The 24,491-nt window shown below is 36.2% G+C and overlaps 1 protein-coding gene across 13 annotated transcripts in view; it reads right to left on the minus strand.

Annotated features, from left to right (window-relative positions):
- Positions 1 to 24,491, minus strand: part of RIMS1 (regulating synaptic membrane exocytosis 1) — a 302,331-nt gene that overhangs the window by 24,183 nt on the left and 253,657 nt on the right. For 8 of the 13 annotated variants that reach the window (XM_066179691.1, XM_066179688.1, XM_066179686.1 and 5 more), the window contains one exon: positions 15,347 to 15,579. The exons of the other annotated variants lie outside the window; for them this stretch is intronic. In XM_066179691.1, the coding sequence (XP_066035788.1) occupies positions 15,347 to 15,579 (233 nt within the window). The remainder of the gene's footprint in view (positions 1 to 15,346; positions 15,580 to 24,491) is intronic. 13 annotated transcript variants of the gene reach the window in all.

Below are 24,491 nucleotides of genomic sequence, written 5' to 3' on the forward strand. Positions count from 1 at the left end.
TATTACTGTTTCTCTTATCACATGCTCCTAGGCAAACAAAGAGTTACAAATATCTTTTAATCTCACAGTTACAATTGTAAGCTTTTTAGGAAGTCTTGTCTCTTCTGCAGGATGTGGGATTTTCAGTGGGTCACTTGCTGTCCTGGAGTTTGCTCCTCAATATAATGGGACAATGGCACTTACCATTCCTTTGTAAAATGCTTTAAGGTCTATGGCTGACAACAATGCAAAGAACAAAGAACCATCACTACTGTTAAAGAGGTCTGACATGAACTATAAAAGTCAGAATACAAATTAAGAGCACATAAAATAAATTGCACTACAAAGTTCAACAGTACATATTTACATAGTAGCCACAGCAGTTCTTGCTTCAGTTGGGATTGCAAAGTGACTGCTCTACAGCTACTACAACTCAAAGAGAATAGAAACTTTGAACAACAGAAGAAAAATCAGCAAAAGGCATCCATTTATTCCACAGAATAGTCTTATTGGGTTGGTAAATTCTTAAGGCTTGAAATCAATGGGATTTTTAATCATCAAACTCTCAAGAGCAATTGATTTCTTAAAAATAAGCATATCCCACCAACAAAGAGACCATTTTTATGTATAAAGAGAAACTACCTGGGCATCTAACGTGTTGACTGGCATGGCTGTGGGAAGCTCTTTAAGTGAAAAAAGAATGTTACAATGCAAAGCATCAATGTTCACTTCTCAGTTTTGCAACTTCATTTCATACATAGTTGTTTTAACAAAAAATCATGATTGATCCTACTTCTCTATGGCATATGGCTTCTGTCGTGAGTACTGCCAATATTGTAGTCATGGGCACCACATGAACACAGATAAAAAGTAAAACATGAGAAGAAGGTCAGGACACATCAAATCTGTCACCCTAAATTGACATCACAGAGTCACAGAATGGTTGGGGTTGGAAGGTACCTCTGGAGATCATCTGGTCCAGCACCCCTTCCAAGGCAAGGTCACCTAGAGTAGGTTACACAGAAACACCTCCAGATGGGTTTTGAATGTCTCTGGAGAGGGAGACTCCACAACCTCCCTGGGCAGCCTGTTCAGTGCTCTGTCACCTTCAATGTAAACAAGTTCTTCCTCATGTTGAGGTGGGCCTCCTTATGTTTTCATTTGTGGCCATTACTCCTTGCTTGACACCCATCTTTGAGATATTCATATGCATTGATGAGATTCCCTCTCAGTCTCCTCTATCATCATTCAGCCTCCCTTATGGGATCAACCACTGATCCAACTGGACGTTTGATTTGCCTTCCTGTTTCTCTTCCTCACTTCTAACTCCACTAAACATCATGCTGTCCAAATATATTTGCTCTTTTAGCAACAGATTATTTGCAACTATAAGCAAAAAGTAATATTTAAAGAAAACCAAGAAAGCATGGTATTGACAAAAGCATTGACACACAACCCCAAGTAAGACTAAGATAACATATTTACTGCTCAGTGTACCAGCATCAGGCTCGAGGTGGCACTGGGTGAGTGACAGCACATTGCAGCTTGTTGTGCTCCACAATTACCCTTTGAGGACTAAGAGCATTATTATATTCCCAGCAGGCAAAAACTGGCAGTACCATAACCTAGAAAAAAGTAGTATTTTTATTAATGGTACACACACAAAATAAGATTCTTATTGAAGTACTTACATTTTCATCATAAACATTGTATCACAGGTGCTGTTATTACATATTCTGCTTGGCAATGTATGAAAGGCTTGGATCATGACAGTTGTGCTGAGAGTACAACTAATTCAAGTTACAATGAATTTACAATTCACAGTGTCATTTCCATCTACATGGTTATTCAGTTTTTGTTTTGACTGGAAAGATTCATAGCAATTAAACAGTATTAGTTTTAATGATGTCATTTGGTCATCAGAAAAAGTAGGATACTTAAGGAGATCACCAGATATTTGATCACAATTAAAACAATTAACAAATGGACTTCTTAAAGATTTTTCATGGCACTTCTTCTGAGGCTGACAACCTCACTTTCTTTAACACAAACATATTAATAGTTCCTTTTGAGCAAACAATTTATACAAAAATATGAAACAGACACACACATAACTGTGCCCCTTGATTAGCATTCACACAGAGTCTTAGAAAACTGACTTTACATCTTACGGATGCTGAGCAATCAGTACAGCAAATGAGAGAAAACACTTATGAGGTAGAGTGTTACAGCTTCTCAACAAGGCTTACAAAAATAGAATCAGAAATCTTAAGACAGTTGTGTCTATGGGAAATATGTGTACCAAAGGCACTCTTGCATTTGTAATTTGAATTTAGCCATCACCCAGCAATATCAGGTTCAAGCGTGGTGCTCTGGCACAGTTTGCTTACTGCCTGTAGAGCTGCAAGTACAAGAAACTGTCTACTTTGTGTAGCCCAGAGGTGGTTATTTTTAAAGTAAGATCTCCTTTATCCAGGCAAATCTGCCCTGTGCCTCTCCTCCATGCAAGATGGGCAACAGAAAACCTTGAAGGATACAGCTACAGGATATGAAGGATTGGGGCAGCTGCAAGCCCTTGCTTCTGAGGGGGGCCAAAGAAAGGGCTGGGAGCAGAAATAAAGGGGGGTGGGCACAGGCCAAATGGGACTCAGCTCACTATATTTCAAGTGTCTATAGATGTTGCACTGGAGCTAGTCATGCCAGACTCCTTTTTGAACATATACAGAAAACCAGACAGTTTAGGGGGTATTTAGTTTTTTACTTTTTCAGACATTTACTTGAGGATGGATAAGCCATGCGTAGAAGTGAACATTTCTCTCTACTGGCTAGAAAGAAAACCTGAAGTGATGAACGGACAGCTATGTTCTATACTTGTTTGGACTACTACCACCCTTTCTAATTACAGATTCTGGTTCACTTCTTTGTAAAATTGTGCCTTTCTAGTTGTCAAGGACAGGGTTCATGTCCTATATCCCTCTGCAGCTCCTGAAGTACAGCTGTACCATGTTGGTCTATTGAGAAAAGTACAATCTGAGAGACATGGACTCATGGGATTCCTTGAAGAGCTAAGCAGTGGGAACTACTGGCTGGAAGATTTGTGCTCAAGTCTTTCTAGATGCAACACTGGAGTTTTAATTTTTTAAATTAAAGGTAGAACAATCCATGATGTCAAATATTCAGTCATAGCACTTGCACAGAAAGATTTGTCTCTGGACCACAAAGACTAGGAGGAGGGCTTTTTGCCCTTTGCAGAGTGTCCCCTGGCCCAAAACAGTAAACTTTAAATGGCATAGTGGTAGCCTTCTTCAATCTAAGGAAGATTACTGGGAGAAGTCACTTTCCAGGATTTTGGCCATAGGCAAAGTTTGGACCAGAGACTACTGTGAGGCAGACGGGGAGAGTGTGAACCTTGGCTAAAAGGGGATCTCATTAAATTTCTTGACATTGTTCCCAAGTGGGCTATAAACATAGCTATCTCCATAAAGCAGTGTATAGGGTAAAGGCCTATATGCAGGCACGGAGCATAATAACACTTCTGCAAGAATAAATAAAACTGTGTTTGCAACTATGTAAATACTGTTAAAGAAAACTGTAAACTGCTACTCAAACTCATCACAGTTTCTTTGCCACCTTCTCAGTCCCTTTTTCACCTGGATTCACCAGTCAATGACAATGGTTCAACTCTGAAGAGCTATCTCCTGATCTGTGACTATAACCCCTGCGACTATAATCCCTGCATAAATATATTAAAGTTGTCTGTTCCAACACATGCTAGAGATAAAGCTCTCTTGCTGTGATATGTCGCCAGAACTGTGAAGTTTTCAACATCCAAGGAAAAGTAAGCACAATATAAATGCAACTTGGTTCTTTCAAACCCAGCTCTTGGGGCGGTTGTGCCTCATAAGCACCATTACTGAGACAGGGTTTGGTTACGAGATTGGATGCCATGTGTGACCTTTCTGAAGTGACCCTTCACAGTGCAGTGGAGTATCTCTACCTAGGCAGAAGAACCTGGTCCCTAACATGGTGTGCCCCTAAGTTAAAGACAACTGATTGCCTCAAAATGTTTTCCAGGTAAATTATTCCTTTCCCAGCAATAAATACTACTTCAACGGAGAACTTCCATTATGCAAAAATGCAAACCAACCCTACCATGTATAAAACCTGGAGGTTTTTTTTCTATGCCCTGTGAACATCTTTCCTAGTTAATCTTTGGAGTCCAGACTGAAGAAAGCAGATGAGCCTTGTCAAAGAAATCCCCTCACCCTGCCCTGACCATGAACTCTAGAAAAGAGCTGTTCAAACCGAAGATCATTAATAGAATAACTTTTAACGGCTGAGTAATGGGTCAAACTTACGTACTTTTATACATAAATCCTAGGTCACATCTATCTTTAATTAATTCATTGTTTAAGACTGGCCATGCTCTGAGAGAGAACACTTCACACCATCAAATCTAACCAAACGGTAGAACTATAAATAAAGCCACCAAGAGCCATGTGAAAGAAAAAGTAATCAAAACAGCAACCTTGATATTCCTGCCTGGAAGAGCTTTTGGATATTTTAACACGATTTGTAAACAGGAAATCCATTTGCACGCACCTGTGTTAAGATAACTTGTCAATCTGACAAGTTCTGTTCTGAAACCAGAGAAGTCATCACAAATAAATGGATTCCCAAGACACTGGTTCTTTTCCCGAAGACACAAAATATACCATTAACACACCACCACCCCCTCCCACCAAGCCTTTTAGTAGTGTTTCACACTGATATTTTCCAACCACCACATAAAATCAAAGTTAACCCAAGCTTCAAAGGCAGGAACTGCTTTGGGCAGCTACCCTATCTTATCTAGCCATGAAACTTCTGTGCTTCACAGATCACAGAAGTAAAGCAGAAAGACAACTGCCTCCTCTGGGCTTAGCACTGACCTGGCTCGACCTGAAGCAGAGTCAAGCTTCCATCACACAGAGCATTTCTGTTAAGATGGTCAGACATCTAAAACTTCCAAGAATTAGAACATCTCATTTCTAAGATTCCTGGTAAAGTGAACCTTTTGAAGTGATTAGACACCAGAAACTGAATTTTTGCAGTATGAAAAATGGCTGTATGGGTAAATGAAGTAAACTATATGTAGGTGTCTGTCTGTGAGCATCAAGTATGACGATAAATATTATGTAATTTCAAAGCAATTCTCAAGGTAACTTTGAGGATAAAACCACAACAGTTCATTGAACAAATACTGTAGTTTAATCTTTTAGCCTTTAGCCTCTTAATTCTATGGCACTGCAGTTAAATATTTGTAGACTTCAGTGTGAAAATCTAAACAAGTTGTCCAATTTCAGTAAATTCAAGCCTGCTGAGACAGACCTGAGAATACACCGAGGGCACACATACTGCTGCTGAGGTCTAAGTAACTATATTGAGGTTTGTACAAAAGGAAAGAGCAATTCAACTTCAGCATTGCACAGTATTTTTATGCTGTACTCAGAGTAAGTTATACCAAACTAATGGACATATTTAGCACCTAACACCACCATAGAAATCAATACAGATACAAACAAACATCACTTTTCCCTAGTGCATCCCTTTTGGAAGTTATATGGAAATCACTTCTAAAAATTGTTTTTCAAAATAAAGAAAAGCTGTCCGAATATTCAAAAGCCTAATTAAAATGTAAAAATATGCCACAGTAGATAACAAAATATTTGTACTTTGACAACATGCCAGTGACTGAGGGATCACATCATCTCTGACTTCCTGGGATTGTTTTTTTTCTTTGTCTTTTCTTGGCAATATGAAGAAAATTTAACATGCAATAAATTGGCTAGTCAAATGGAGTGATCAAAAATCACCAAAAATTTAAATACCAGTAATATACAAAGGAAAAGACAGCACAAAAATAAAAGGATATATTGAAATATGAACCTGTAAAATTCTCACGAGTGTCTGATTGATTTGCTGAGAAAGCAATCACAAGTACGGAGCAGACATTTCCAGGGGACAAAAGCCCCTGCTCACCAGTCGCGTTTATGCATGAAGTGTGAGCAGATGCCACTGAAGAGCCAAGCTTTGTACTGAAGAAGAAGAAATTAACTGGGTGCCTCCATCCCCCTTTTCCCTTGTCTTTGTGTGTCAGACTGATTGCTAGGAAGCAAGTTTGGACTCGCAAGTAATATGAGGTGCTTGTTTTCATCTCTTCTATCTTTGTTCTATTTTAAGACTTGTCACAATGGTTATTACTTATGTTAATTTAATTTATATGCCATCTAAACTATGAAGAGTACTCTGGGTAATAAAAGTTATACAATCAGAGATTTAATTCCTTTGTCACATAGTTTACATGAAACTGCTGCTCCTTCTCTTCTTGGAAACAAAGTCAACACTGGACTGGCCAGTAGCCCTGAGGAGTAGAAACACTGCCCGACTGATGCATGTGGGATCAAGGCCAGTGCCTGTCCTTGTTTATCATCTGTCTCCACTCGTGTCCTGCAATGCTGCTGGTATTTGGGTCTCAGCCAACTGAAACCAACCTCCCTTCTTGACACCTGAAAATTACTGGAGAAGGGAGTTCCTTTTAAGAGTGTGCCTCAGGTGTGCTCAGACCCTTTCCGATCCATATGCAAAGCCCCTGCTGGAGAGACTATGTACCTAGAGGGTTCTGCAAAGCTGGGTGAAAGTTTTCAGCTGAAATTTTTTAAGGAAAAAAAAAGATTCAGCAACATTGAAATGTTTTGTGAACTGATACCTGCTCTGACACTGTTAGCACTTTATTTAAAAATGCCATTCATATTTATTTATATTTTAGGAAATACTCAAGCTAAATTTTGTCCTATCAAGATCAAATCATAAACTTTTAGATTGGAAATAATTTTTCACCTACCTTAATAACTTGTAAAAATTTTATAATTTTTAAAAATTTATTAGTTTTCCATAATTTTACTAGGTTCTGCATATTTCATTACTTATGATACACAGTTCAGAGTATCTAAGGGCCATTAGCTGTATTGCAGACTTATATAGCTACCTTATACATGTATACAGCTTTTTTTATAAATACACTAACACAATCAGCTGCAGCAAAAGCAGCAAGCTTTATTATTATTCTTATCATCATAATTTTGTTTTCCTTGAAAATCTCTTAAAAACAACAGCTTTTTGTCCTAGGTTAGGTTTATTGCTTTTTCCTAGCCAAAAAAAAAAATTGAATGAAAAAACTCTTAAGACTTATCTTCTCATTCACATGTAAAAATCCTAATAAGATTGAAATAATATCTCTAAATCTTCTTTGGATTCATTAAATGAACCTTTTTTTAAAGTAAGCTCACCAATATCCTATCATCAAAAGTATGATTTAAAAAAATGTCCTATAAATGAAACAAAAACCAAGTCCCCCCAAAAAAGCCACAACCCCTCCCAAAAACATACAAACAACAACAACCAAAAAAACCAAACCAGAAAAAAACCACAAAAAAACCCTCAACCCAAACCCAAAAACCTTCAAGATTTTTTACAAAGTCAATTCTATTCTCTAAAATATACCAAACTACATAACTTCTTGGCCCTACTGGATTTAGAGATATGATACCTTTATCTAAAATACTATGTAAAACAGGCAATCTCAATTAAAAAAAAAAAAAAAAAAAAGGTTCACGTTATATAAGAAAAGGACTGCTCCTGAAAGGAAAAAAAAATTCAGGTCTATCAAAAATAAGTTCAATCATCTGACACTAAACAAAGAGGGCATATCTCTTTCATGAGAAAGGAATGAATTCCTGTGCCACAGAGGAAGAGCATGTTTCCTCTGAATGACTGCAGGTACTCTAAAAATTTCTACACGTTCCAGAACACAATCTGTGGATATAATCAGGCAAGAAGCATATGAAGAGTAATAAAATACAAGTTTTAGATTGACATTCTTTTCAAGAGAAGCATTAACATAGAAATTTTTAATGTGAAGACATTACGAATTTTTCCCTCTTGGTAGTCCTTTGGCATCACTCTATTTCCTTTTTCTGTCATAATTTTGGTATTATTTCAACACTGTGTTTATACTTGCACAAAGTAGAGCTTGTGAACACACTGTGAATCAGACAAGAAAGCAAATAAAAATCTTCTTTAAACAGTGCTCAGCTAAATATAGTCAGAACTATAAGAAGGCCTTTTCTTTGTATAAGAAAATACAATTTAAACACAGCAGTGAAGATACACATTAAATACATTCGACTTATTTTGAAATTATACAAGACATGCATGACATAGTTTAGGCATAATCAAGATTGTACTTTTAGAAAGTTATAAATTTTCCTAAGCCCCACGCTGCTTACATATTGGCAATAGCCCTAAGAACAGTTATTGCTGCAGTTATGTCTCTATTTAAAAATCTAGGGAGAAGTTGCAAATACAAAAGCAGAGTAATACTTTTGAGTAAAAGTCAAGCAACTGCATTACAGGAGAGAAAGTCACAATTTGCATTTCAGGAAAAAGGAAAAGAACCACATGTAACACTAACTCAACAGAGCAGTGGGACTTTGAAAATACTAGCCCTTATTAGGAAATCTTTTGGAAGATGAGTAACTGGAACTGAACTGTGTTTCTATTACGGGTAGTGAATTCCTCAGCAAGACAGCAACAGTAAATAAAAGAGAACATGCTTACATTCACTCAAGAGTTTCAAAAAATTGAGTATCATTACTAGAACAAAGAGTTCCTCTTATGAAAATAATCAGGTATTTTCCTTTTTACAATATTCTTCATCTGCTTGCTCATCACCCTCCCCTTCTTCCCCACCCCTTGCTGCAGAAACATTTGGGTGCAGAAGCAGCTCAGAGTTTTTGCTGGGACCAGGGTTGCTCTTTCCTACTGGGTGTCAGGTGCAGAGCCCAGATCCTGTCCCCCATCCCTAAGGCACTAGGACCATCCCTGCTACCTCACTACAGACTTTTTTAAATTGGCTGAAAAGAGAAATCCTTCTAAATGTCAATCTCCCTACTTTCTTCTTTTTGTGAAACAGAGTCATTATCCTCATAGATCATCACAACTATGCAGAACAAGCTCTAAGGGCCTGCTCTGGCAAAAACCCCAACCCAGATGGAAGACTCTCACAGAGATAATACTGAACATACAAGCAAGGCTAATGAAGGAGCTGCAGGACAGACCACCACACTTCTGCTAGGCTGCTGAAACTTACTTTCCTACTGCACAAAGTGTAAAGTTAAGGAAAAGATTTTCAAACCATACAGATTTAAGATAACAAAACAGATATGTCTAGGTAAGGAAGCTCATGTGTAAATATAAAGCATTCTTGCAAAGATCAATGTCCAACACAAGCAAATACTTGGAAAAGGTCCTCTAAAAAAAACATAGAACATGTGAATTACAGTAGACCAGGTTATACCTGTGAGGTAACTATAGATGTAAGACTCATAATAATTCTGAATTCAAAGCTAATTTTCTGAATCAGCCATTAGAAAATCTTGTATCTTGTAGCATTCCACTTGGATGAACAAGAGATGGCAATACAAAAAAGTAGTATCAGAAAAGAAATCCTGTGGAAACAGCAAACGGGTATTATGCTAGATAAGAAAAAAACAAGAAAAAAAGGCTCTTTCCCTATTGTGCTAAATGCTCTGAGAAGTTTAAGATACATCTCTGTTCTGACTGTTAGAAACTTTATTGCAATTTTGATACAAATATAAACGTTATTTGTAACCAATTCATACCTATTTGTTATTATAGCCATTTCTGATAGTGCTGTCCATTAGATTCAAAAACTCTCCTGTGCTTTTTTTAACCAGAAGATTTTCATTACTCATTCCGAAAGGAATGAACTTGCAATCTGCATTGTCACAGTTTTTCTGAATGCTACTCAGAAAAACTATGCTATCCTCAAGTTCATCTTGTCACTGAATCACAGAATCACAGAATAAGCTGAGGTGGAAGGGACCCACAAGGATCATGAAGTCTAACTCATGGCCCAGCAAAGGACCATCCCCAAGAGTCCTTCCCCATGATTACCAGGAACTAACATACTTTCTAAATCAGTTTCATCATCATATTCTAGCAGCATAATAAAATATTCACAAAATCTAGCAGCTGTCAATAAAATACTAACAAAATCTGCCTGTGGGCTTCGTCTTAAAATTCAACTAACATTCTCTGGCTTGTTTTAATAAAACCAGTTGATGCCGCCCTCCTATCTGGTTTCTTCCTGACATCCAGTATTCCTTACTGATTCCCATGCTTTCTATCCAGTCTAATAATAGTAGATGATTTATTAAATTCTAGATAAAATAAGTATTTTAAACTTTTGTCTTGCACTCATTTCTTATCAACTAAGCACAATTTCTTTCATTAAAGTAATAAAAAAGTCATTATGAGGTAAAAGAATCATGTTCAAAAATGCATCCTTGTCATTCAATCAATCAAGCAATATTATGAAATTTCAAGGAAAATAAAGCCTGACCACTGCACGAAAACGTTGTCACAGCCCTTGTAAAAAAGTAACTGAATTATGCAAAGAAGCAATGGTGTTCTCAAGAAAGTCAACAAACAAACCATCCTTATCCCAAAGGCCTTTGCCCTCCAGCATATTTTATTTATTATTTATCTGTTTTTTCTGTCCATACTATCTAAACCTGTCTCTCATTTTACCATAAAATTACTACAAGGATGGACAGAAAAATAGTGCTACCAGCATTAAAAAAAAACAACAAAACAAAACAAAAACAAACCAAACACAAAAAAACCCACAAACAAACAAACAAACAAAACCAAAACCAAACCAAACCAAAACAAAACAAAACAAACCCTGAGGAAATTAAGAACAGATTAACAGACTGGGGTGGGTTGGGGGATGGTGAATGTTGTGCTTTTGGGTTTTGATTGCTTGTTTGTTTGTGTTTGGTTTTGTTTTGTGTGTTTGTCTTGTTTTGCTTTTTTTAATGGCAGTGTCTACTCTGAAATGAAGTAGCTCTGAGCCTGGAAGGCTCAATGTAAGCATTGCTTTGCTTCCATTTCCATGTTTCCCAAGCAAGGTTATGTTTTGCACAGCCGAGGACTGCTTGTTAACAGCCACTAAGTACCTCCAGTGAACCATCATATTCTCCATCAACAGAGTAATGGACAAGGTATTCTTTTCTAAATCTTTACCTTAACTTCAGTCATCCAGCCATGAGAGAAAGGTGCCTTGAGACCAGTCTTGGAAGGTGAAACATGGGGCAATCAATTGGATAAAGAAGAGTTCTTTAAGATGCAGTGTGCTCACAAAAAGAGCATAGATATACTGGGGAATGCATGATTATCAGAACTTTACTGCTCAGTGACAATTTCCTCACTTAGATTATACTGTCTTATCTGAAACTGGGAATTTGGAGCTTAATTCAAAAGAACATAAAGCCACTTCTTTATAGGGCAAATTAGAGAAAATGACAGAAGATACACTTTAGCAGGAAATTCCATTTTTTACATAGGGAAATATATATAAACCTTTTGCTCAGGTTGCAAGTTACTTCCTGAGGGAAGCAGACAAACACTTCAAGATTTCCTCCAAGTATCCACTTCAGGGAGACACATAAGTGAAAAGGATTTTTCTTCATTCTGTTTTCACCTTGTGACAACACTTGACTTCAGCTTCATGATATGTAATATTCTAAGCTCCTTAGCTCTCCATCTTTGCATCAATTTTTACTCTCATCTGTGTCAAAATAGTTGGAAGCCACTGGTGGCATTTAAAGAGAAGAAAAGTGTGCTTCTACAAATAAATGATCTTTCTGAAACACTATCTGGTGAAAGCAGAAAGGGAGGGTAGAAAGCAAAAGGAAGGAATTCTTTGGCTTTCTTAAGGCACATGTCTGCATGTATCAGGAGAACTGAGAGAGATCCAAGGATGGGAGCATTTCTGTTTATCTGAGATTGAAGTTTTCCTTCTCTCCAGAACTCATTTTATGGATGATACCCCTCCTATTACCTCTATCCACTTTGAAATGCATTATTATGTCTCTATACGTGGTACAAATTTTGTGATAAAATTCTTCTCTCCTATTACGGAGTTTTCATCTCATTCAAAACAAACCCCAAATCAAAATGTAGTATGATCAATACCGGCCTCAGTCACTTACCGGTATGAAAACTACAAGATAAGATTTTCTGTAGAAGGGAATAGAGTGTTGTAATACAAAATCAAGACAACTCATAATGATTTCTTATCCTAATCTAGTTTTCTATCATTTTCCTGTGGTTTGAAGTTTAGTTTCCGTATTCAGAAAATTTGCAGTTACATATTTATTCTGTTTATATGTAAATATTTATTTACCAAAATAAGGCTGACAAAGAAAGCTAGAAAAGTTGGGTTATAACTAAAATGCTTATGTATGCCAGGAGCTATTTTCAATTTTCTGTGGTCATTTTGGGAGATTTGTTTCTTTTTTTCCCCTTTTCCTTTTATTCTTTTTAACTGTGATAACATAAGAAGAGCTGGATTTTCATTAGAATATTGTCAGAAGATTAAAAGCTTTTTCTGGTGAACACTCTAAAAATCCAATTTGTGGGCACAATGAACAAATACATAGTAAGTAGGGATTTCACAGAACAGTTACTAAAAGTATTATGAAATCTTAAACATAAAAGAAAGGTGCAACAAAAATACATAATTTCATTGCAGATTTACACAAAACAGAAACCAATTATTTGACAGACAATTTATAAGGCACATATTCTGAATAAACATTTCCCAACAGCACTAAACAGGATGTGTAAAATAATGATTACTGGTCCTTCTAACTCCAACACGCAAGTGGATCTGCTCCATGTGTGCAAAGAAATCCATGCGTGCATGTGTAGACACGAACAGGTATGCACAGGCTCACACACACACTCCTCCTTCAGCCAAACAGAAAATCAAATCATACAAATAATCACTACCTTACAGCAGTTCCAGACATACAACTTCCATTTTTATATAATATCAAACTCAGGCAGTATGCTTAAAGGAAGAATTATCTACAAAAGGTTGAATTCAGCCCTTTTTGACCATTTCTTCAACTGAAAAAAGTGAAACAGTAATGAACTTTCCTGGCTTTGAAGACAGTAGTAAACTAGAATTTCAGATCTATTCAATCCATAAAAATATAGAATCTAAGCTTTAAAAAAAAATCTGCCTTTTTATTTCTGGTCTTCTATTTTGAGTTTTCAGAAACAAATAACTATCTGTGTCATGCTTCCCCTACTTATAATCATGCATGTCACAGAAATAAAACCTGAACAACCTATGAGGCTACACATTTATTTCTCTATTTTTGTACTTCCTTTAAAACACATATACTGCATCAACAGCACACCTCCAATTCCTGAAGATCTGTCCCAGAAGTTCCTACTTGGAACCACTTTTAGAGGCTCATAAATTTTCACATCAGTTCCAAAACTTCAGAACTTACGTATTAGAATCAATTTTCACAAAATAAATTTTAAAGTACCCAGTATATATTATACTGTCATAACAGAAATTTTCTATAATTCTCTATAGTGGAGACATTAGCAAGTTGCACAACACATTAAAATGAAATAGACATTTTTAGGTTTCTCCTCTCATCTTGTATAATGTAGGAAGGAAGGGAAGCGGGTCCCTGATTTAGGACATGAGTATTTAGTCTCCAACAATGTCATTTGGAAAATCTCTCAAGTCTCATGCATATCTTGTTCTAAAAAATGCGTTAATGTAATTAACGTATTTTTGACAAAATTCCAAATTAGTGACTGACAAAAAACGACACATTTTATTTGCTCTGATTATGCCACGGATAATACTCCTAGCCTGAGAAACAAGACAAAGTAAAGATGATTCTGAACTGTTTTAAAATCATGAATGATACATAATCATGTTTTTCATATTTGAATTGCTCTTTGAGTTTCATTAAAACTTTCGGAGTTCCATTCCTTGCAAAATTCCTATTGTTTTGAAATTTACACCACGCAAAACTTGGAGAGCTATAATACCTTTCTATGAAGAGCAGGAAAATATGACCTTTAAACAGTTGATACTGAGAAGTGCTTTGAAGTCAGATTTTAAGTGAACTAAAATATCAGCGTAGAAATCCTTTCTACAATACCATACCACTTTGTATTACTTACAGAGCACTTATTGAGTCTGATACATCTAAAATACCATCTTACTGTATACAACTATCCATATTCTAGTCTCAGTCAGTGTATTCTTGAACAATACAATATTAATTACAGTTCTGGGCTTCAAATACACCAGTTTCACTTATCATTTGGTTCAACTACATGATTATATATTTTCCAGCTTAAAATTTATGAGTACTGTAGAAAAATAAAGCAATCTTTTTGTTAAAGCTGACCAAGCTTTAATTGTGAAAGGATCAACTTCTACTGCTTATCTGGCGATCAAGGAAAACCAGGGGAAATGGGGGAAATATTTGATGATATAAATAAACAATACTGTTACTTACCTTAGTTTAGATACCCTAACTATGTAAGAGGAATGCTGAAATATGAGTGCATTGCATGCTAGGCTGAAGCTTTTCCTCTTTGTTTTCCTTCTTTTAGTAAGAAAGAACCCTTAGGGTCAAGTCCTGCTCCCACTGAAGACAAAAGCAGAAGTCTTTGCTGGGGTCCAGGAGCAGGACAGGGACTCTAAAACATTCTTCTTCCCTTTTTGTATCTTTCTGTATGAGCTTTTGTTCCTGGAGGCTATGCTGATGTGAAGCTTTTAAGATTTCTGGAGTCACAATAGAGAGTTGGAAGGCTTATGCTCCTAATGAAGCATCATGTTGTCAGCTAATTTATCTGAAATCACTGACCCCAACTTGCCAGTATTACTTAATTAAAAAAAAAAAGTATTGGATTAACTCACAACTTAAAAAACAAAGGTAGTTTTTAAAAATGTATTTTATGCCACTACCGGTACAACCTGTGATCCAAATTGCATAACTTCCATTCATTTGCCCAGATTTCAGTTCCCATATTCATACTCCACTCTTCTACTAAAAGAAATTTCCTACACATGAAAAGCTGGTCTTACCAAACCATTATCCATTGCTGATACCGACATATGTCTCTTTGCATTTCCTGGCCTACCTGTAAACAAGGCTTCTAAGACACAACAGTTTTCATTGATCAGAACAGAAAGCAACCACGGCACATATTCTAAAAGACATTTGTATGCTGTTTCTTGCAGATGTTTAATAATCAAAGAAAATTAATATCCCAGAAGTTTATTCACAGCTCAAAAATCTTCTCTCTCGAGCAGTCTATATGCATATACATATAACACAGATGCCACAGATGAAATTATGGTTAACCATGTTTGGTGAGAGTCCTGTTTCCAAAGAGTGTGTGTCTCACTCACCTGTTTGACTAAGTTGAGATGTGCTTCTGCTCCTCCGAGACACTATGGCAACCACTTTGGCACTAAAGCTGGAACGCCTTTTCTTCCCACCTGTTCCAACCATGCCGACAGCCGTGTCCGACTGACTCCCATCAATGTGCTCCAGCTTATACATCTCTCCGCTCACACTTGTGCTCTTAGTGATTCTCCCTGAAGTCCCCATCCGTCTGCCTTGCATTTTAGGAGTAAATGTACTACAGTTACAAAGTAAAAACAAACATGTTAATTTGCCTGTGTAACAGCAGTTCCAAAAGCCTTTTTATTTTTTTAATTAGTAAGTTTTAAGTCTTGATTCATTTCCATTTATTTGGTTCACAAGTAAAAGCTTAATTTGATGCTCCTCAGAGTAGATCTTACCAATACTATTGTTTGTTCTCCATCTTTTTGAGGGAAATAAATAAAATTAACACTTCCCCATGTTTTTCAGTGTGACATGACAGAGAGACATCTAAAAGTTATGTGAGGCCTTCCTGTCTATATCCCCACAATACAGAAACAAATAAAACAGCTATTTTACAACCAGAGAAAATTAACATGGGCCAGGAGTTTAACACATGCATCTTATCAGTACTGTCCACCAAAGCCTTAAGACCTAACAGAAATGAAGATATCATCATCTGAATTTTCATACTGTTCACAGAGATAATGTAACATGTAGTATTTTTTAGGTCTTCAGTCTCTCACTTCATTAAAGGTAAGTGCAATAATCACAGTATGAAGGTAAAAAATTTTTGAGGCAAAATCCCTCATAAACCACTAGAATTTTCATTAAATGACAGAAAAATTAATCACTCTGTCAGTTCTGTTCGAGTTCCTTTAGCTACTGAACTGCATTTGAAGGTTTCTATACAAATCCTGTTTCTGCTCTAGTGTATAGAGGCAGGATAAAGTGTTCACGAACACGGTTTAAAGAACAGTCTCAAATACACACAGGACATGCTAATACACAGTCCTTAAGTCTGCTGTGACCAAGAAGTGCTCTAGCTCTAATATAGAAAGTTAGTTGTCAGTCTATAGAGGCACAGAAATTTAAGTTGCAGTTGGACTCACTTCAGATGCAGTTGTTAAATCAGCAAGGCATGTAGGAAATTCCTTCACCTTGTATTGTTGATTAGTAGACCTATTGGTAGCATGCTATTTTAGGAGGTTTTTTTCCCAGTTTTTCAGTATTTTGAAGTAAAATTTATTTGTTAACCAGCAGTCCTGCTGTCTCTCCCAGCAAGTTCCCTCCCCAGCAGATCCAATGGCCTGCTCCTGCCCCCGTTCCCATCCACCTCCCACTAACTCTTCCCCAGTCAAAATTAGAAAGAGTGGGGTTAGAGGCTTTTTTATGTCATGGCAACTTTCAGACAGATAGGAAATCAGGCCAGGGAAAACTGAAGGGGTCAATGGGAGAAAAGATGATATCCTGTAACTTCTACAGATGTGGGCTCTGCTGGAGTTTGAATCGGTCCTGTCCCAAGACAGGTCCAGGAAAGTATAAAAAAGTGTATCCCTAAACTATAATTGAAACAGTGTATCCCTGTTTTACTGGCAGCCATCAACAGTAATTAATGTGGGACCATAGGTAAGAGCACATAAAAATAGACAGTATTCTTTCAAAATGAAGTTGGAAAAGTAAAGTCTTTGAATACACAACACTGAATAGAAAGATCCCTGTCAACCCCTGCACAGGCTTTTAACTATCCTCAGCACTTAGAATCTGCCCCTGTTAAGCTCAGATAAAAAACCACCTTCACTGTCAAACAGAACAAGCTGCTTGATGCGCTAAAGTATTCAAGAACACATTTTAGTGAACTACCTGAGGTACATATACTGAGCTTAAAACGTGTTCCCGCCTGTCCCAGAAAAATTTTATTGACTAGCTTATGGGTTTGCAAGGTAAAAATATAAGACATACATACTATGATGTTTCTATACAGAATTTCTTTGTGTTTTATCACCATTCTCCCCCAGCATACACTCTCTCACATAAATGTAAGCCCACACACAAACACATTCAATCATTCTAGGAAGAATTTTAGCAGGGGAAAAAAAACAAAACTCAAAAAATGTCATCTTCCACACATATATACGCAAGTATCAAAGAAAAGGCCTCTAGGGTGATAGCAGGCAACTCTGTTAACAGGCTTCCTCTCTGGAGCAAGAGACACTTCACTATTTCAAGGAGAGGGCGGAATCACACAGGCCTCATTTTGATGGATCCTACTTCCAACTTTGATTATACATGGACAACTCCTTTCCGTGTGGGTAATTTCTTTCCAACAGCACTTGGAATTGGATTTCAATGACTGTTTCTATGTTGCCAACAACGGCCCCTACAAAAAGCTTTCTGTAGTCATTTTGTTCCCATTTTTGAGCCTTGGAGTCATCAATTCTGCCAATTCTTGAGTTTATGCATCAATATGTTAGTAAGAGAGGGGAAAGAAACTGAAAATACTTCTTTTGAGAGCATCTGTTGACCTTTGAACTATATTATGCCCTTTGCTGACATACTAACATATAAACCTATAATTTCCAGCACTAAAGTTCAACGGACTATAAAATCTGCCATGCAAATAAAGAATTATTTACTGTATTATTGAATCTGCTCTACTGAATTTCAGGTGTTTATGAATATAGTAAATACTAAAACCACAAGGTTTTTATGCCAGCCTTCACTTTTTTTTTTTACAGTTTACCTGAAATGTTCTAATCTCACTCTATTTAATATGTATTTAGGAGGCATTTATTTAATATGTATTTAGGATGTCCATTAGCTGAGAAATAATGAAAGATAGTATTGTAAGTTTTGGAAAAAACCCCATTTTTGATATATGAATTCACTAATTCAGGGAATACAGAAAATTCTGTTTCTGAATAATAGAAAAAAATTGCTTTTTTAAAGACTCATATAAATTTCATTTTTGATTCTTTGCAACAGGTAGAGGGAAATAGAAGATTTATCTTAATTAAAAAAAAGAAAAAAACAAAAAAACAAACAGAGAAATTTAGAATATAAATTAATCTTATACTTGCTTTTACCTAGAAAATATAAAGTCCTACTTTCCTAAGAAATATGTTCTAGTGTACTAGTATAAAATAGATTTTAATTTGCTAGAGATTGGCATAATGGGATTCGACCGAGGATCCTACAGCTGTCCAATACTTCCACTAGTCATAACAAGGCAAACAGATTAAGTTTTCCTTGTGGTCATCTAATCTCTGTGCTAGTTTCTTATTTTTCATTAACTGAAACAGTCTCAAAAGAATGGGCATTTAAAATTCAGAATTCTTATACCATCTAATTAAGTACCCTTAGAACACAATGTTTTACCATTACATTACTGATTATCACTGGAAGAAAAAGCTCCTAGCTCACACTCTTTCTTTCTTCACTACTGTTAGAGTTTAATTTATGAAGCACAAACAAGAAAAAGACCTGCATGAATATATTCCTTGGCACCTAACTGTTTTGATAATAAAATACCTAAATTTTTATTTTGTTTTCCAGTCTTGCTGGGATTATTACCACATCCATTTAAATGCAGATGCACGTTTTTGCAGGCTTGTGGCTAAAATTAGTGAATTGTTAAATTATATTTAAACCTAGTTATCATAACACAATAAATAAATATTTTTTCTGTAGCAAGATAATGAAGAGTAACATTCTTATCAGTATAGCCCATTTAGTCATTAATTAATTAATTCACTAAATCTTTATTTACATTTATTTTAAGATCTTTAGCAATTCTTCTGATGAATAGTTTGGCAAAAGTCTTATGTTATTTCTAAGGATTTCTAATTACAATCATAACAACATAATTGATGTGCATATTAAGAATGGTTACAGACAATCTATATGGGCCTGTGTATTACTTCACAGATATTCAGCACAGAAAAAGAGTCATTGGATTTTTAACTTTATTTTTTTTTTAATTCAATTTCACTTCTAAAGAAAACCTCCTTCTAAACCCGGCAAGAGCAGAGGAGCACCCTCAGCCCTGGGGTCACACACTACCCCAGGTTCCTGCAATTAGCAGGGAATACACTGCTCCCTCTACCAAAAGAAAAATGCTTATATTTCCTGCCAAAACTTATGAAGTTGAGATAGATCTCTTCTAAAGTTGTATCTGAACTACACAAGGCAACATCAAGACTGTATTCATGTGTCAGCCATCAGAGCTCTAAAAGAAATCAACACATGCAGTTTTGCAAGCTGCCCCTACCTGAAACTTGTATCTGTGGGAATGAAGAACGAGCTATTAAGACAAAAAACTTAATCAAAGAGTAGTGTGAGTTACAAGCTAGCATAAAAATTAACCCTGAAACAAATTCTATAAGATGAGCAAGCTACAAGAGCAATGTGGATTATACTTGGTTGGTACAGCACACATAACTATATAGAACTGATATCAAGCCAAGTACCTCTATTAAATCATTATATATTTTTTTGTGTACAGATAACTACTATATATGTATTCAAGTTCCATAAAAGCATATTGGACAAAAAATTGGTATATAGATATACCCTCATTATCTCTCAGTAATTATATAAAATACCTGCACATTCCACCTGAAAAAGAAAGATAGTAAGACAGTGGTAAGAAAGCTAGGAAAATACTTGTCCATAAACTCACCTATGTAATATCTGGAAGTATATCCTTTCACAGAAAAAATCTGAAATGATTAGCCATTGCTAAAATTACAGCATTTCCTCCATTCCCTTAGAATTACTGATGATGTATAAAAAAATACTTTAGGTGCTTATTTTCACGAGCCCTCATTTTTACTCCACCCATTTTCCCAATAATGCAAGCCATGAGTAAATAAATGATGCCCTGTATTCCTTGCTTTGTAGATGATGTTATAAGTTCTTTGCAGACAGTTGCAGCAACTTGAATCCTTCAGCAGAATCCCTGGCCCCCACCAGCACAAGCTACGGCTCTTCCCCTCTCTCCTGCCGAATGCAGCATCACGTAGGAACTCGCAGCCCCTGTGGCACCCTTTTGCAATGAGGTAGCTCATGAATACTAATGATCTCCTAAACACATAATAGCTCTGGGCCAAAGGGAAGATATTTTTATAATGAGGAAAATTACTTTTCTAAAAATAAGTGTCTTGTTATTAGTAATATATGATGCGTAATCAATAAAAACAAACACATAATTACTTATCTACAAATTTATCTGTCATTCCAAGAAAGCATTTATATTTTACATTATATATGATATAAAGCATTTGCTGCAAGATAAATTACTGTACAATTTTTAATAAATATTTATAAATATTCATTAGCACTTAATACATTAATTAAATGATCGTGCTGTAAAAACCAAAGGACAAACATATATTCTATATTATAATTCTCTCTAATTAATAAAAAAATTTAAGACCACTATCAAATATTAATTTCGTACAGTCTGTACCAGCTGGAACTCATATTGATTTAACATGCACGTTGATCCTATATTAGATTGTCCTAGGGTAAAATTTGTCCTATGAAATAGCTATTAGAATCACAAAAAAACTCCCTTGCTCCTGCTGTCAAGTCACCATATTGGAGTCCCATTGGTGTATTAAGATATTTGAAGATCTGTAATTTGTAAGCTGTATCTTTTATTGACAATATTCTTGTATTGCATGGAAGTGCCACTCAGTGACACAGCTACTCCCTCAGGGATGACACATCCCCAGCCCCACTGTGTTCAATGTGCAAACTTGCACTGAGGTAAGTGCTGGGGAAGCTTTCCTTACAGTAGCCTCCTCTGGGAGCTTAACTAGTTAAAATTCTACTTTAGAAGATCAGGAAATTTCCGTATTGGAACACAGCATATCAGAATCTGGGCTGTGAAAATGCTTTTCTCAGGAGAACACTGACCACTGAATTGTGCCAGCTTCACAGCTCTGACAGATTTCTACTTTTTAAACTTGGAAAACTAGCTTTTCTCCATGAAATGAAAGAATAACAATTCAGAAAGTAAGTCTGAACACTAGAAAACATAAGCAGATTTGAAGTATTTTCCAAGCACAAGATAAGCAGATTTTTATTATTTGCCATGAACTTTTCAAGTTAATTTATATTTTCTGAAAAAAGCAGAGCATTTGTCTCTGTATGTGGGAGCCTGTGTGTCTGCCTGCACATACCCAAGGCACCATCAGCCTGAAGCCAACTAATGACATGAATCATAAAATGAAACCAACACAAAAGCAGCCACCCCAGGGGCACTGCTCAGGGTTAACTATCGTTATTAAAGCTGATGTGGAACAGCTCATGTGAATCAAAGGGCAAACAGCTCAAATGACCCAAACTAGACTGCATATAGCCCCATATAATTTATGTTAAAGTGTACCAAATATAGAAAGGAGGTAAATGTTAAATCTGTATCAAGAAAAAAGATATTGGGGGTGTGTGTGTATGACAAATACAAAAATGTGTAGCTCAATACTGAAGGAAGCTTTCTTCAGTACCAAGAAAGCTGAATTCACCAGTTTTTCTTGCTTTGTGTGACATTCAGGAGTAATGTTATTTTCCCTTTTATTTCCCTCTAAAGCACAAGGTGCTGAAGTACCTGTGGTCTTGCTGCTCTTCATGTAAAAAATGCTACGTCATTGATATTAAATAGATTGCTCACTGCTCCTTTTCAAAAGTAAGTAATAGCAACAGGCAATACCAACGAAATATGAAATGCAGGAGGAGAATCTGAAAAGCTAAATGGGACAGTGCAAAAAAAATGCAGATAAAATTTTTAAAAATATAGTAAACCAAGGTGAAGGTAAAGCAAGTGAGAAGTACTCTCAGGTCTGAGCCATGGCTAAAACTATTTCCCTACATTTCTTTAATCTAAAAACAACAAGTACTGCCTGTTTAAACCATTAGCATAACATCCTTAAATTAAAAATTTTTGGATTATATTTCATCTTTATCAACTGTGGTAATTAAATGAAAAACCAATTAAAATAATTTTTCCATCTTTTTCAAATTGTTAAGAAAGACTGCTGGTGATGTGGCTGTTACTTTGAAAGGGGAAACATAATTAGATAATTAAAAATGCAGAAGCAATGCTCCATAGTACATTTTTCATGTACAGATGTTCTGAAGGGATTAAAGACTCCATCTCCCTCCCTCTCTGACAGATACATAAAGCAGTTTATAATGATGGATTTTCAAAAATCATTATCTTTAGATAATGAATAATTAGAACATTAATTACTCTGGCTTCACCTTGGTGTTGTACATAAATGACCTCAGAACCAGAAATTTCCGTCTGGAATGTACTCTTCGGGGGGGTTAAGAAGATACATTATATTTTTTAAGCAGCTTATCTAAAATGTTTCCATTTATATTGCCATTATGGTAGTAATTTGGAGGCTACTGCCCTCTATTTCCCCCTGAAAAAATAAAAGTTTTGACTCAGGTTACATCAGACTGCCTGTCGTTGCCCCAAGACAGATCACCTCAGCAGCAATATTAACTAATCACAGTACATACTCAATGTGTTTCTTTCTTTAACGAAACTGGGAAGTGCACAGTTAATGAAACTTTTTTAGAGTTTGAATTTAGCTGCAGTGATTTGGATTATGAGAAACAAAGTAGGATTGGCAATTTACTTCAAGTGTTGCAATGGATCCTTGCACTGTGGAGATTTTAGACAAAAGTTATCTTGCCTGTTACCTGTATCTATTCTGTTTGTCAAATATGAAAAATTTAGGCAGAAATTTTCCATGTCTGGTTTCTGCCAATGGTCGAATTTCTTCTTTTATCTAAGCTCCAACTGATATACCATGACAGATTCCCTGGCTCTTTTGAAGGAAATTGCAAGAAAAAAACAAAACCAAAACAAAACCCCAAAACCAACAACAACAAAACCAAAACGATAAATTCACTTTAAGAAGAGGCTAGTGCCCGACTGAAAATTTCCCATGAGGTGATCCTTCTATTTGGCACAAACAGAGTACCTGCCAATTCCTGTGAGTACCTGTCAAATTGGTAAAACAACCTCTTTAAGTCATACCTCTCATGTTAAGAGATTTCAAAGAAATCAACTCTTAAGATACCAGGAAACTTTCTTGTTACAAAGTGATATTACACTCATTCACAGGCCTTCTTGTTAAATTGTATATTTCCTGAATATTAATATTTTGGCTCCAGGTCAGAGGCAGAAAGTCAGTATTTCTCAGGAGAGGCACCTCTTGCCTCTTCTCCATTTGGGAGAAATCAGCTAGACTGTCCAGGATGCAGGGAGGCACGATGCAAGTTTGTTGGCCATCAGGCTCAAGACAAACCTGACAGGAATACAAAGAGTATAATGGACAATAATACCTGGAAGGAAAGAGTTCATGGTGATACTGAAGTAGAAAGAGAATAAGAAAACTGAGGAATAAAATCTTTTTATCAGGCTTTCTGAAAACAAAACAGTTCCTAAAAATTCCTGTGAAAACTGAACATAAGAAATCTTTTCAAAGTCCCATCAGAAGTATTTATTGTATTATGACCCCCCAAAAGAAGTTTATCATTTGTAGCCACAGAACACTCACTATCCTCTCTGCTTTTGCAGAGAAAGATTTTTCATGTGCAATGATACCATTTTGCTTGGTGAACTCAGCAACCATGCAACCATGCAATCCCTTACTCTGTCACTGGGTTAAACAAACCAGAACCTTAAAGAATCATGTGTGAGTTTTGCTCCAAACTCCCTACATGATGGGGATGTTGAATCCACAGAATCAAGACACAATAAACTCCCATGCAACAGGCAGCATATGACCACCAACAAAGACATGTCTGAAATGACTTGTCATTAATCATGTAAAAACTATGGGGCTGAGAGTAATTTCCCAGAGCAGTAATAAACTAGGCAAGTGAGAAGACCATTCATTCTTTATCTTTCTACAATTCCTACCTCATTCTCTAAAAAAGTTTAGAGAAGGCTTAATCCCTATGGCTTCGCCTCAAAATCTTGATCAGGCTTTTTGCTATGTAAAATACTCTTTTTTGTTTTTGCAAAAATGAACACTATGCAGGCTTTGAAGAAGGTACACTATGGAAGATAAATAGCAAATGAGAACTTGGTTCAAGATTGTTTAGAAATGGGACAAATGAAAAGGTTGATCTGATTCATAAGTG

Source organism: Chamaea fasciata, unplaced genomic scaffold, assembly GCF_029207755.1.
Source record: "Chamaea fasciata isolate MVZ Bird 193981 ecotype frontalis unplaced genomic scaffold, bChaFas1.0.hap1 SCAF_3, whole genome shotgun sequence".
Classification (NCBI taxonomy): Eukaryota; Metazoa; Chordata; class Aves; order Passeriformes; family Sylviidae; genus Chamaea; species Chamaea fasciata.